At 57.2% G+C, this 13310-nt stretch overlaps 1 protein-coding gene across 8 annotated transcripts in view; it reads right to left on the bottom strand.

Annotated features, from left to right (window-relative positions):
- The window catches only part of STIM1 (stromal interaction molecule 1), a 62821-nt gene that overhangs the window by 23132 nt on the left and 26379 nt on the right, over positions 1-13310 (bottom strand). For all 8 annotated transcript variants that reach the window (XM_057412683.1, XM_057412687.1, XM_057412684.1 and 5 more), the window contains exons 3-5: positions 11531-11645; positions 7344-7455; positions 6211-6326 (exon numbers count right to left, since the gene is read on the bottom strand). In XM_057412683.1, the coding sequence (XP_057268666.1) occupies positions 6211-6326; positions 7344-7455; positions 11531-11645 (343 nt within the window). The remainder of the gene's footprint in view (positions 1-6210; positions 6327-7343; positions 7456-11530; positions 11646-13310) is intronic.

The raw sequence follows: 13310 nt of genomic DNA, 5'->3' as shown, positions 1-13310 counted from the left end.
ATAAAAACAACAGCTTTTGAGGTCATTTCTGCCCCAGCAGCAGATGATGGATGAGAATGCTCTGACTCCTCTGACTGCATCCTAAGGGACACATCACATGGGGCTCATTGCCAGTGACACCCATGGCCTGCAGTGATCTTTAATGTGCTGAAGTGCTGGAGTCTGACCTGGTTACGGCACCAAACTACACCCCATGGGCTCCCTCTGGTCACAGCCCAGCTTTGGTTTCTCTGTAGGTCGCTTTGCACCGGGAGTCAGATCAGCCTGAAGGTGCTGGAGTCTAACAGGGCCACCCTCATGAGCAGAAACACCATTCCTGGAGTGACTCGAGTGAGCTGCTGCTGTCTGGGCCTGGTAGGAACTGCTCTGCCTGAGTGAGAGCCAGAAATGAGGAACAGACATGAGCCAGCACAGGGAACAGATAAAACCAGCCAAGTATCCTGTCTGTATAGGAATATACTGATGCAGCGGGATGGATGGTCTGCATATAGAATGAACATGCCCTGAGACCCCTTTGGACAAGGGCCTGTAGGGCCAGGCCAAGGGAATGGCTTTAACCTGCCCGAGGGGAGACTGAGCTGAGCTCTTAAGCAGAAGCTCTTCCCTGGGAGGGTGCTGAGGCGCTGGCACAGGGTGCCCAGAGAAGCTGTGGCTGCCCCATCCCTGGCAGTGCTCAAGGCCAGGTTGGACACAGGGGCTTGGAGCAAGCTGCTCTATGGAAGGGGTCCCTGCCCGTGGCAGGGGTTGGAGCTGGAGGAGCTTTAAGGACTGCTGGGGACACAGCCCAGCACATGGGAGGTTTCTGGCACCCACTGCCAGGTCATGGTGACCCCAAGTCCCTCTCCTCAGGGCTGCTCTCCATCCAGTCTCCTCAGGCAGTGTTTGTGCTGGGAGTTTTCCTCACCAAGGAGCTTCTATTCTGCACTGAACTTCAGAGCAGTGATGAGCATCCTCACAGGGCAGTGGTGAGCAGCACATCCTCACAGGGCAGGGGTGAGCAGCACATCCTCACAGGGCAGGGGTGAGCAGCACATCCTCACAGGGCAGTGAGGACCAGCACATCCTCACAGGGCAGGGGTGAGCAGCACATCCTCACAGGGCAGGGGTGAGCAGCACATCCTCACAGGGCAGGGGTGAGCAGCACATCCTCACAGGGCAGGGGTGAGCAGCACATCCTCACAGGGCAGTGAGGACCAGCACATCCTCACAGGGCAGGGGTGAGCAGCACATCCTCACAGGGCAGGGGTGAGCAGCACATCCTCACAGGGCAGGGGTGAGCAGCACATCCTCACAGGGCAGTGAGGACCAGCACATCCTCACAGGGCAGTGAGGACCAGCACATCCTCACAGGGCAGTGGTGAGCAGCACATCCTCACAGGGCAGTGGTGAGCAGCACATCCTCACAGGGCAGTGAGGACCAGCACATCCTCACAGGGCAGTGAGGACCAGCACATCCTCACAGGGCAGTGGTGAGCAGCACATCCTCACAGGGCAGTGAGGACCAGCACATCCTCACAGGGCTGGACCTGGGGCCCCTGGTGCAAAGCAGATGGAGGTAACTGTTGGTGGGGCTCCAGCCACAGCTGGGCACAGGAGCTGCTCCTGTTCTCCTGGAGTGGGGTAGGAGCTGCCATGCAGCTTTCAGGGACCCCCCCTCCGCAGTTCCTGAAGCTAAGGAATAATCCCCTCCCATCCATCAGGAATGATGAACAGGATTTCGGCAGAGACCATCCTTATCTCCGTAAGGATCACGGCTCAGCAACACTTCCACAGCTCATGAAGAACTCTGTCATGATTTTACCTTTAGGACAATAAATTGTTCCTTAAATACCTGTGACATTCACCTCTGGAATTCTATGGATTGAACATCAGCTCCTGCTGAAAGCTATCAATGCGTCATTCCCTTTTAATGCTCTCCCCAGCCCACCAGCCCTGGATCAATGCATTAACAGCATTAAAAACAAGAGATAGGAGCTGTGGGATCCCAGCAAGTGAGATCCCAGCTTGGGAAGAAAACCCCACTCACTGCATGGGGAGGCGAGGGCTGCGTGTGCTGCTCTGACACCAAGGCTGCAGCGTCCCAGATGCACACCAAGAGGAGGAACCACCTCCTCACTGAGATCAGCTCTCCTGCAAACCTGGACCCCTTCCAGACACCGCCGAGCTGCTCCAGGAGCTGTATTCTTCCCAGAAGCAGATGAACTACCCTGGCACCATCTCAAAGCCACCGGGGCTGCTCCTCAGTGAGACAAGCTGCTCCAGCACAGCCCCAGCAGCACCGCTCCCCTCCACCAGGGACCGTTCCAGCCTCAACCTCTGGGAACACCTCAGCTGTGACTTGGCAGCGTTCCCCCAGTGCAGACAGGTCCTGCGGCCAGCCTAGAGGTGCAGCAGCCCAGGCCAGGGGCTCTGCAGTGAGCAGAAGGGACACGGGGGCTGGACCAGAGACCAGCAGCATCTTCCCTCCTGCAGCACCCTGAGCCCAGCAGCACCAGGAAACCCATCCTGGAGCCAAACTGGCAAAGCCAGTACTGGGAGGCACCAGTGGACACACAGATGTTGGGTACAGGGAGATGACCTTGGTGAGGGATGGCCAGAATGGGGTGATGGGTGCAGGGGGAGGCTCACCAGGGACACTGATGGTGACAGGCGAAAGGGGAATGGCTTTAACCTGCCCGAGGGGAGACTGAGCTGAGCTCTTAGGCAGAAGCTCTTCCCTGGGAGGGTGCTGAGGCGCTGGCACAGGGTGCCCAGAGAAGCTGTGGCTGCCCCATCCCTGGCAGTGCTCAAGGCCAGGTTGGACACAGGGGCTTGGAGCAAGCTGCTCTATGGAAGGGGTCCCTGCCCGTGGCAGGGGTTGGGGCTGAAGGAGCTTTGAGGTCTCTTCCTTGAGGGATTTATGACAACAGCTAAAACACACCTGCCCCTGCCTGCAGGGAGGGGTCTTTCCCCGCATGGGGAGGGACAGGACCCTCCTCCAGCCCTCATCTGACACCCAAGCACTGCTCCCCTCCCGTTCCCAGCACAGGACCCATCGCCAAACGCGCCGCAGACGAGTTCCAGCAGTTTTTGGAGAACATTCACTTGTAAATTCCGCACTAAAGGAATAAACAAGATGAACCCTGGCCCCGTTTCCATCCCGGATGGAATATCACAACATCCTCTTCCTAAGGAGCAGCTCCTGGCAAGCTGCTGCAGATAGGCAGCTTTGAATCGCTCTGCCTTCACGCCCCGAGGAGGCTGCCAGCCTGCCTTGCTGGGGGTTGGTTTCCACCACCCACACCTATTCCAGCCTTTTATTCCTTTATTGCTTCCTCGGCTGCTGTTCCCGCCGTGCTCCAGCCCCGCAGCACAGGGCCTCAGCTAAGGCAGGTTTAGGTGTAGCACAGGGCAATCCCTGCCAGCCCCACCTCGAGCTGCGTCACCTCCAGTGCCCAGGGCCAGGCAGGCTCAGCTCCGCAGCGCTGGACAAACCTCAGCAGCTTCCATTCCAGACAAGAGGATAAGGAAACGCAAAGGAGCACTCGGCCGGGGTGTAAATTCTGCTTCCTAGAACGCTTCATCGTCAAGCGCAGGATAACCAGAACTCAAGTGCTGTTCTTGGGAAGGAACGTGCGGGGAGCTGCCATGGTTTAAATTCAGCCAAGCGGGCTTCTTCTCCCAGGGAAGGCAGCCCTGAGCACAGGAGTAACTTGGCTGAATCGCCTGATGAAACTCGGAGAGCCCCAGCCTGGTTTGTGCTGAAGGGACCTCAAAGCTCCTCCATTCCCAATCCCTTCCATAGAGCAGCTTGCTCCAAGCCCCTGTGTCCAACCTGCCCTTGAACACTGCCAGGGATGGGGCAGCCACAGCTTCTCTGGGCACCCTGTGCCAGCGCCTCAGCACCCTCCCAGGGAAGAGCTTCTGCCTAAGAGCTCAGCTCAGTCTCCCCTGGGGCAGGTTCAAGCCATTCCCCTTGGCCTGGCCCTACATCCCTTGTCCCAAGCCCCTCTCCAGCTTTCCTGCAGCCCCTTCAGGCCCTGGAGCTGCTCTCAGGTCTCTCCTTAAGGAGCCTTCTCCAGGCTGAACAAACCTGCACGTGTGAGCCACATCCCACCACCAGCAGCTCCGCTCTCTCAGCAGCACAGAGCAGGAGACCACCTGCACTGAGCACCCGAGCAGGGCTGTAGCAGGAACTCATCCAGAAGCACTAAATCCATCACTGCTCTGAGCTGCTTCAAAGGTCACTGAGCACTTCCCGACCGTGCCGATTGCTCCGGGCTGCTGAAAGTGGCTGTTTCGCAACGCCTTCCTTAAGGAATCAGGTTTGGATAAACAACCTCTCACCACACACCACAGCGTGAGCTGGAGACAAACCACGACGAGCACAAAGCACCAGGTGTCACCTCCTAAAAAGCACCAAACTCTAGTGCAGCCGATACTGAAAGCCTGCCTCCTCTTGCCACAATCCCCCACGGAAGCTGCTCAGCCTCCAACAACCCGAACTTCCTGCTCCGTGATCTGAGCAACCCCAACCAGGACGTTCACTGCCTCACCCAGCACTTTCATCAGGGTAGCACGGGATGTTCCTGCCCCCGTGCCACCGGAGCTGCACGGCACGAGGAGCTCCTCAGGCACGGAGCAGGGCCCCCGAGCTCCAGCCATCCCCTGCACTCAGCACTCACAGAGCACCCCAGAGCTACCCAAAAACTCCCCAGAGCACAGGAGCCCCGGGGCTGGGCAGCAGTGGGAGCAGCTCTCTGCCAGCCCCCGGCCCCAGCACTGACACCACAGTGACCGAGGGGGAAGGCAGAAGCAAACGGTGCCTGGAGGAACGTGCTTCGAACGCCGGAGCAGAGAGGCCGAGTGCAGAGCCCGGGCTGCTCATCCTCCCCGCTCGCAGGGGCCCACGCGGAGCTGGGTTAGGGGGGACCTCCAGGACCACCCCGTTCCAGCTCTATCCGTGCCAAGCCTCGGGTTCATTCCGTGCAGCCACTCTTCCCAGGATTTACCTCACTGCACCTTTTCTCAGGAACTTGAACACGGACCGAAAACAAGGAAGGTGCAAGGACAGGGGGCTCAGACCCAACAAAGTGAGGGGAAGACATCGTTTCTCTCTGAGGGAGCTGGGCTTGTTCACAGCCTGGTCTGGGTTGGGAGGGACCTTAAAGCTCCTCCAGCTCCAACCCCTGCCACGGGCAGGGACCCCTTCCACTGGAGCAGCTTGCTCCAAGCCCCTGTGTCCAACCTGGCCTTGAACCTTGTCCCAAGCCCCTCTCCAGCTTTCCTGCAGCCCCTTCAGGCACTGGAGCTGCTCTCAGGTCTCCCCTTCAGGAGTCTTCTCTCCTCCAGGCTGCCCCAGCCCAGCTCTCTCAGCCTGGCTCCAGAGCAGAGCTGCTCCAGCCCTCGCAGCAGCTCCGTGCCCTCCTCTGGCCTCGCTCCACCAGCTCCATGTCCCTCTTGTGCTGTTGCCCCAGCACACAGGGGTCAATGTGTGCTCAGGCAACACAACTGCCATAAAATCCATCTCTTCTGCAGGATTCCAAGCAGGAACAGGCCCTGCTCAGCTCCCCAGTGCACCTAAAGCTCATGACAAAGGCATGAGTAAGAGGGAGAGAGACAAAAGTCCCTTTAATAGACACTAGACATGAGCCAGACAGAACGAATGCAAAAGGAGCACCCCAGCAGCGCCAAGATAAGCATCAGAGAGCCTCCAGATGCCAAGAGACGCCTGCAATCAGCATCAAAGGAGCCGAGTCCCTCATTCTCATCCATCCCAAATGCCTCCCCATCCAGGATAAAGCCGTTTCCCCCATCTGGAGGCAGCCTGAGTCACTGAGGAGCCCCAGGGATGATGGAGCGGGTCCCGGCAGCAGCTTCCCTCCGGAGCAGGGAGCAGGCAGGGCGCTGCCCTGGGCAGCTGCACCGCACCAAAGCACAGGAACCATGGGAAGGTTTTACCCTAGAGACACAGGAGATCCCCGCAGGACAGCGGGTCTGCAGCAGCACAGATGAAACAGAAGCCCAGCGGGCAGGATGCTGCTGGGCTGTGGAGCTGCTCTGATAGACCCAGGGACAAACCCATCCCTGTTTCAGAGGGATTACACCAGGGATGAGGTCCCCTGTGCAGGGCAAAGTGTGCTGCCCACAGATCTATCTTTGCTGCTCAAGCCTGAGCAGAGGCAGAGCCTCGTGAGGAGCAGCCAAAGGACTCTCAATTCTGGCACTTACAGAGAGGAGGCCCAAAGAGCACCGTGTCCAGAGCCTTCAGCTGCAGCTTCTGCCGGTGGCTTCGATCTGTCATCTTCAGCACACTGCCCATCATGGTGGCGTTGTTCACTGCCAGCCTGGAGATCAGTCAGAAAGGAAAGTAGGGTTGGACGTGTCCGTTTGGATCAATAACTGAGCAAACATTAGTAACACGGAGCTTATGGGAGGAGAAACGCAAGGAGCAGGAGCTGACAGCTCCCTGCTTAGGCTGTCACAGCTAAAGAAATCACTCAGATACTGTCACCTCTGACACAGGATCTCTCATGAAAGAGATAAGCAGCAGTGTCTTTGGCTTTACATGGAGAAAGAAGGAAAACCCAAGACCACGTGTGTCTCACTGAGAACTCAGGTCCTGATTTCTCATCAAAACTCATCTTTTGGTGTCCAATCCCAGATATTATTGTTTTTAACCAGAGCTCTGTTGCTAGCCCCTGACATCTTCCATAGACCATAAAACCACACTTCTCACATGGAAGAAATGTTGGGGCACACCATGTACTGCCTCAAAACCTGCTTTCCCTGTCAGTTTGAGCCCCTTTTCAGTGACAATACCCATAGAGATGGACTGAACTCTTTGGTTTCAGCCATCTCGTTCTCTTGAGGAACACAAGGCTCAGGTCTCCTTTGCTGGAGCATCAAGGGGCATGGATTCCCACCACCACACACCAGTGCTGCAGAGGTACATAACCAGTAGCCCTTGAACTGGGAATGTAAATGCTACTTGGATAACACCCAGAAAGTGAAGTTCCAACCCCTGCCACGGGCAGGGACCCCTTCCACTGGAGCAGCTTGCGCCAAGCCCCTGTGTCCAACCTGGCCTTGAGCACTGCCAGGGATGGGGCAGCCACAGCTCCTCTGAGCAAGTGCAGCCTCTTCCTTCACCCACAGCAGACACACGCTCACCTAAGGATAAATCTCTCCCTGCAGAGGACCACAGCAAAGGAGAAGCATCCAAAGGTAACTGGAGGGGAGCAGGAATGCCACTTGGCTCTATGGTGCCGAGGAATCAGAGGGGATGTTACGAGCCGCCTCAGCTCTGGTTTATTCCCCGGCACTGTCCCAGAGGAACACGGGACAATGTGGGGAGCACTGACCTGGGCATGGCATGTCCACTCAGCTGCAGCTTTCGGAAGGTCTCTTCATACTGTGGCAGCTCCACGTAGGTAATGAGCCACTGAACCACCTCGTCCACGGTCCAGTTGTACACTGCAGGAGAGGCAGAGAGCAAGCTTAGTATTTTTAGTGAGCAACCGAAGTCATCGCACCAGCAACAAGAGCACAACATCACCTGCACAGCTCACCCTGTCACCTTCAGCAACGTATCACCAGAGTTCAGTACCACGGAATGGTTTCAGCTGGAAGTGACCTAAAAGCTCCCCCAGTTCCACTCCCCTGCCACAGGCAGGGACAGCCCTGATGTTTAAACACATTCCTATTGAGTAGGCAGTGAGCTGGATCGAGGTATTAAATCCTGTGGACTATTAGCCAAGAAATAATCCCCCTGGGATGCTCCAGGCAATCCTGCAGCTCCTCAGCCCCTACATGGTGGCTGGTGTGATCATTCCTGGGAGTCCGTCCTGCACACAACAGGCTGCTACAGATTCAGGAAGGCACAATGGGCTGCAACACGTTTACCCTTAGGAGACACCACCAGGGAAGGTAAAGGACGGGTGTGCTCCCCACAGCAGCCTCTGACAACAAAGGCTTCATGGTGCTTGGTTTTACATTGTGCTTCCAGCTCAGGAAAGAATAAACCAGGCCATGAGGCCATCAGACAACGGAGCGAGCACAGGCGGTGCCTCTGGCACCCCTTCAGTGTCACAGGATCACGGAATGGGTTGGGTTGGAAAGGACCTGAAGCTCCTCCAGCTCCAACCCCTGCCACGGGCAGGGACCCCTTCCATAGAGCAGCTTGCTCCAAGCCCTGTGTCCAACCTGGCCTTGAGCACTGCCAGGGATGGGGCAGGCTCCAGCAGCCCCAAGCACTGTGCTGGCGGTCACCACCCTGCATGCTGCTGGTCCCTCTCTCACGTGCCCTTTCCACCAGCCAAGAGGAGAGAAGTCCCGTTTCCTGCTGGCTCCAGGGTGAGCTGCAGCAGTTCAGTGCTCCACGGCACAGCCTGAATGTCAGCGGTGACTTGTCCCACAAGCATGAGAAACATCCTCCAGGGAGCTGAACGCCTTTGATGGAAAGATGACAGAGCGAGAGCCAAGCGCTGAGCAACGGCAGCAAGGCTTAAGAAGAAGATGTCATCTCCATGATGAGTCACGGATACACGCTGGCAAACGCAGCACCAGCAAAGTCCCTCACTGGGGGAAACTCCCCACAGTTAATGGTGGCTCAGCCAGGAACCGCGGGAAACCTGCTTTGTGGATACAGCATCATGGAATGGGTTGGGATGAAGGCACCTTAAAGCCCATCCAGTCCCAACCCCTGCCACGGGCAGGGACCCCTTCCATAGAGCAGCTTGCTCCAAGCCCCTGTGTCCAGCCTGCCCTTGAACACTGCCAGGGATGGGGCAGCCACAGCTTCTCTGGGCACCCTGTGCCAGCGCCTCAGCACCCTCACAGGGAAGAGCTTCTGCCTAAGAGCTCAGCTCAGTCTCCCCTCGGGCAGGTTCAAGCCATTCCCTTGCCCTGTCCCTCCAGGCCCTTGTCCCAAGCCCCTCTCCAGCTTCCTGTGGCCACAAGGACGATGTCAGAGCAGGAGCAGGCCGGGGGATGCCGGTTCCCTGGGAGCAGCACTGCCAGCAGGGAGCCCAGCGGGATAAGAGCGCTGCGGGGCACGAGGCCAGGGCACTCGGCCCCGGCCGGCGGCTGTCCCTGCCCCGGAGCAGCCACCAGCTGCGGTGGGAATGGTGCCCACGGGGGCAGGACTCAGAGAGGCTCTGCAGAGCCCTCTGTGAAGTGCTGGGCCCTGGAGCTCCCCATGCAGATTCCTGCCGGCACAGAAGGAGCGTGGGCACCGCTGCTGCCTGCCCCCCCCGACCTGCCAGGGTGTCCCCATCACTGCCAGTGACTCCAGGCTTGTCCCTCAAGGTCCCTCCATCTCCCCACGCCAACAGACACCTCTTGGCTTTGCACACCCCCCCCTCGCCCCCAGGATCCTTGGAAGCCTTCAACTTCTCCCTCTTTTTGGCCTTCCATCCCCAGAGGTCTTTCTTTGGGCAAGAAATCCCTGGGAAACAAGCTGGTGGCATCAGCATCACCTCCTGCAAAGCTGAGCAGCTCCTGTGCCCTGCATCCTGTGCCAGGATCCCACCGGCCGCCCCAGTGGAGAGCCCTGGGCTTCATCTGTCAAGTCCTACACTTTACGTGAGCATCACCTTGGATTTCTGCATAAGGGGGCAGAAAGAACTTTTCACTTTACGTGTGTGCCCAGGAACAACAAGAGGAGGCAGGAAAAGCGCTCGGCTTGAAACCAGCTGCAACAGGCACCACCTCCCCCGGGCTCCCGGCCCCATCAGACCCCGGTGCCCTCTCGCACCCACATCCGGAGCAGACCTTTTCTCCAAGCCCAATCCTACCAGTTCTTGAGTTCAAACTCCAACACTGGCTCCCTGTGAGACCACCCCTTGGAAGCAGTAACAATTCATCAGTGCATGTGCAGAGTGCCGGGGAGGCAAAACCAGAGCAGGAACTAAATCCAAACACAAGGAAAAAATGGCACAGGAGCTCTGCCCAGAGACATGCCAGGTCCTGTGTGTGTCACAACAGGGAGAGCAAAAGCAGCTCAGCAATTAAAGAGACCTGGGGACTATCATGGGATGCTCTCCCACATCCCTTAATGATTTCTGCCATTTCCTAGCCAAGATCCAGACAAACTTCAGGCAAAGCCATCCATGAGCAGCTGCACAATGGAATAAACATCAGGCAGAAGCTCTTCCCTGGGAGGGTGCTGAGGCGCTGGCACAGGGTGCCCAGAGAAGCTGTGGCTGCCCCATCCCTGGCAGTGTTCAAGGCCAGGTTGGACACAGGGGCTTGGAGCAAGCTGCTCTATGGAAGGGGTCCCTGCCCGTGGCAGGGGTCGGAGCTGGATGAGCTCTAAGCTCCCTTCATCCCAAACCATTCCGTGATTCTTTTCCTGACCCCCGTGGACACCTTCCTGGTGCCTGCACACACCCAGCACTGCAGGAGCTCAGCGCATGGGGCAGCCTGCAGCAGGCAGGGAAGAGTCAGTGAACATTAAAGCTCCTTCCAAGATCGAGAAGTTTCAGGAAGTTTCCAAGCAGTGACTCAGCTTCCACAGGTGAACGCGCCAGGATGGATAATGCCAATTCTTAACAGCCTGCACGTAACAGAGGATCATGGAATGCTTGGGGATGGAAAGGACCTTGCCATCATCCAGTTCCCAGCCCCTGCCACGGGCTCAGTTCTGCATCGCATGGGTCTGTGTCCACTTCCAGGCTTAGGACTTTACCCCCCTTCTCTTCACCAGAGTAAGGAGCTTTCAGGTTCAGCAAATTCCTCCTGAGGAAACCATGATCTGCACGGGAGCTCCCACACAGCTCTGCGGAACATTAAGGATGCTGCTACCCCAGAACCACCTGAAAGGGGGTGTTTGGGTTGTTGGGGCTCTTCGGCCTGGAGAAGAGAAGCTGTGTGGAGACCTCAGAGCAGCTTCCAGTGTCTGAAGGGGGCTACAAGGATGCTGAGGAAGGACTCTTCATTAGGGACTGCAGTGACAGGACAAGGGGTGATGGGTTCAAACTGAAACAGGGGAAGTTTAGATTGGATCTAAGGAGGAAATTCTTTCCTGTGAGGGTGCTGAGGCACTGGAATGGGTTGCCCAGGGAAGCTGTGAATGCTCCATCCCTGGCAGTGTTCAAGGCCAGGTTGGACAGAGCCTTGGGTGCCATGGTTTAGTGTGAGGTGTCCCTGCCCATGGCGGGGGGGTTGGAACTGGATGATATTAAGGTCCTTTCCAACCCAAACCATTCTATGATTCTATTTGAAGGAGAACCTGGAATTGGACTGTGTTTGACTGTATTTCAATGCACATTTCTAAGGGCAGGGAAACTAAACAGTAATTTATACCTTTATGGCCATTGTCAGAGGCCAGGATCAACAGACTGGAAGTACCAAGACCAATGCAATCCTGCAATGTCACCCAAAAAGGAAGCTAGAAGAGAACTGGACAGGGCAGCCAAGGCAGCAGCATGTACACCCCAGGAGGGACACACAGTGCTGCCAAGGTTAGATGAAATCCAAGGTGTTCATCCCTTTCATGGCACGGGGGGTAGAACGGGCTGTTTCAAGTAGCTTCTTCGGGTTTTATTACCTTCAGATGTCTTCCAGGCCTTCCAGAGGTCTTCCACACTAATGAGCTTGTCCTCCCCATGGAAGGTGCTGTGCTTGACTGTGGGGTCGTGGTAATTCAAGTCCTCCCTCAAGAACTAGGAGAAGAAGAAACAGCAGGATTAGGTTTTGATTCAGCTTTGAGGGAGAAGAGAAGCATTTAAAACTAGAGATAACCTTTCACCTGCCTTTCTTATTCTTACATCCACAGGCTCATAACTGCTATGGCAAAGCGCAGCTACATCTGAGATGCAGCATCTCTGGTCTGATAATCTCTGATCAAAATGACTTCATCTCCTCAGTTCATCATGGAATCAGGGAATGGTTTGGGTTGAAGGGACCTTAAAGCTCCTCCAGCTCCAACTCCTGCCACATCCAGGGACCCCTTCCATAGAGCAGCTTGCTCCAAGCCCCTGTGTCCAACCTGGCCTTGAGCACTGCCAGGGATGGGGCAGCCACAGCTTCTCTGGGCACCCTGTGCCAGCGCCTCAGCACCCTCCCAGGGAAGAGCTTCTGCCTAAGAGCTCAGCTCAGTCTCCCCTCGGGCAGGTTCAAGCCATTCCCTGGGTCCCATTCCTGCCCTGGGTGAGGGATAACACAGGCAGCCCAGCTCCTGCAGGGCAGCCGGTGCCCGTCAGCTCGTGACCGGGAGGGGACGTGGCAATGTCACCCAGCGGCACAGGCGGCGGCTGCCAGCTCCCGCCGGGCAGGGGATCAGCTGCTGCTCTGTATATTTAGCTCAGAGCACAGGAGGGAAAAGTGATCTCCTGCAGCTCCCTCCAGCACAGGATCTCCACAACAAACCCCAAGGACTCGGAGGAGGGGACGGTGCTGCTGTGCGGGAACATCGCTGTCAGCAGGCGGGGAGGAGGATGCAGGATGCGCCCTCGCCTCCTTCCAGGAGCAGCTCATGGATGGAGCTGCACAGCAAGGACTCCTTAGAAACAGATCTGCCCTTCGGATATGTTGGAGCGAGGGCAGAGGAGGCCATGGAGCCGCTGCGAGGGCTGGAGCAGCTCTGCTCTGGAGCCAGGCTGAGAGAGCTGGGCTGGGGCAGCCTGGAGAAGAGAAGGCTCCTGAAGGGGAGACCTGAGAGCAGCTCCAGTGCCTGAAGGGGCTGCAGGAAACCCAGAGAGGGGCTTGGGACAAGGGCCTGTGGGGCCAGGCCAAGGGGAATGGCTTTAACCTGCCCGAGGGGAGACTGAGCTGAGCTCTTAGGCAGAAGCTCTTCCCTGGGAGGGTGCTGAGGCGCTGGCACAGGGTGCCCAGAGGAGCTGTGGCTGCTCCATCCCTGGCAGTGTTCAAGGCCAGGTTGGACACAGGGGCTTGGAGCAAGCTGCCCTATGGAAGGGGTCCCTGCCCGGGGCAGGGGTTGGGGCTGGAGGAGCTTTAAGGTCCCTTCAGCTCAAATCATTCCAGGATTCTGTGCTTCTCTGCAAGCTCCTGTCTCCAAGTCCTCTTTCTGTAATGTACCTGAGCCCAGGCTGACAGGAGCCAGGGCCTGATGGAGCAGCAGCATAAACCGTTTCCTTAGCAAACCAGGCCAACAGCACCCGAGGACTCCTCGGGATGAGCCTCCACCAGAGTTGCCCCTGAAGTGCTGGAGCTGCCTTTGGAGTGGGCGTGGAGCAGAAATAGAGCAGTAATTAGGAGAGATCCCCACCGGGGACAGGGCTTTGCTTTAATTGAGGTCACTGCTGTCAGCTGAAACTCCATTGAACATCCACTTCCAGAAAGGAAAAGGCAGTGATGAGTTAAGGGCA

The sequence above is a fragment of the Pezoporus wallicus genome, unplaced genomic scaffold (genome assembly GCF_028554395.1).
Source record: "Pezoporus wallicus isolate ANWC-B61680 ecotype Strahan unplaced genomic scaffold, APGP_CSIRO_Pwel_v1 contig_8783, whole genome shotgun sequence".
In the NCBI taxonomy this organism is placed as follows: domain Eukaryota; kingdom Metazoa; phylum Chordata; class Aves; order Psittaciformes; family Psittacidae; genus Pezoporus; species Pezoporus wallicus.
The sequence above is the reverse complement of the archived record's forward strand: the minus strand, read 5'-3'. Positions and strand labels throughout refer to the sequence as shown.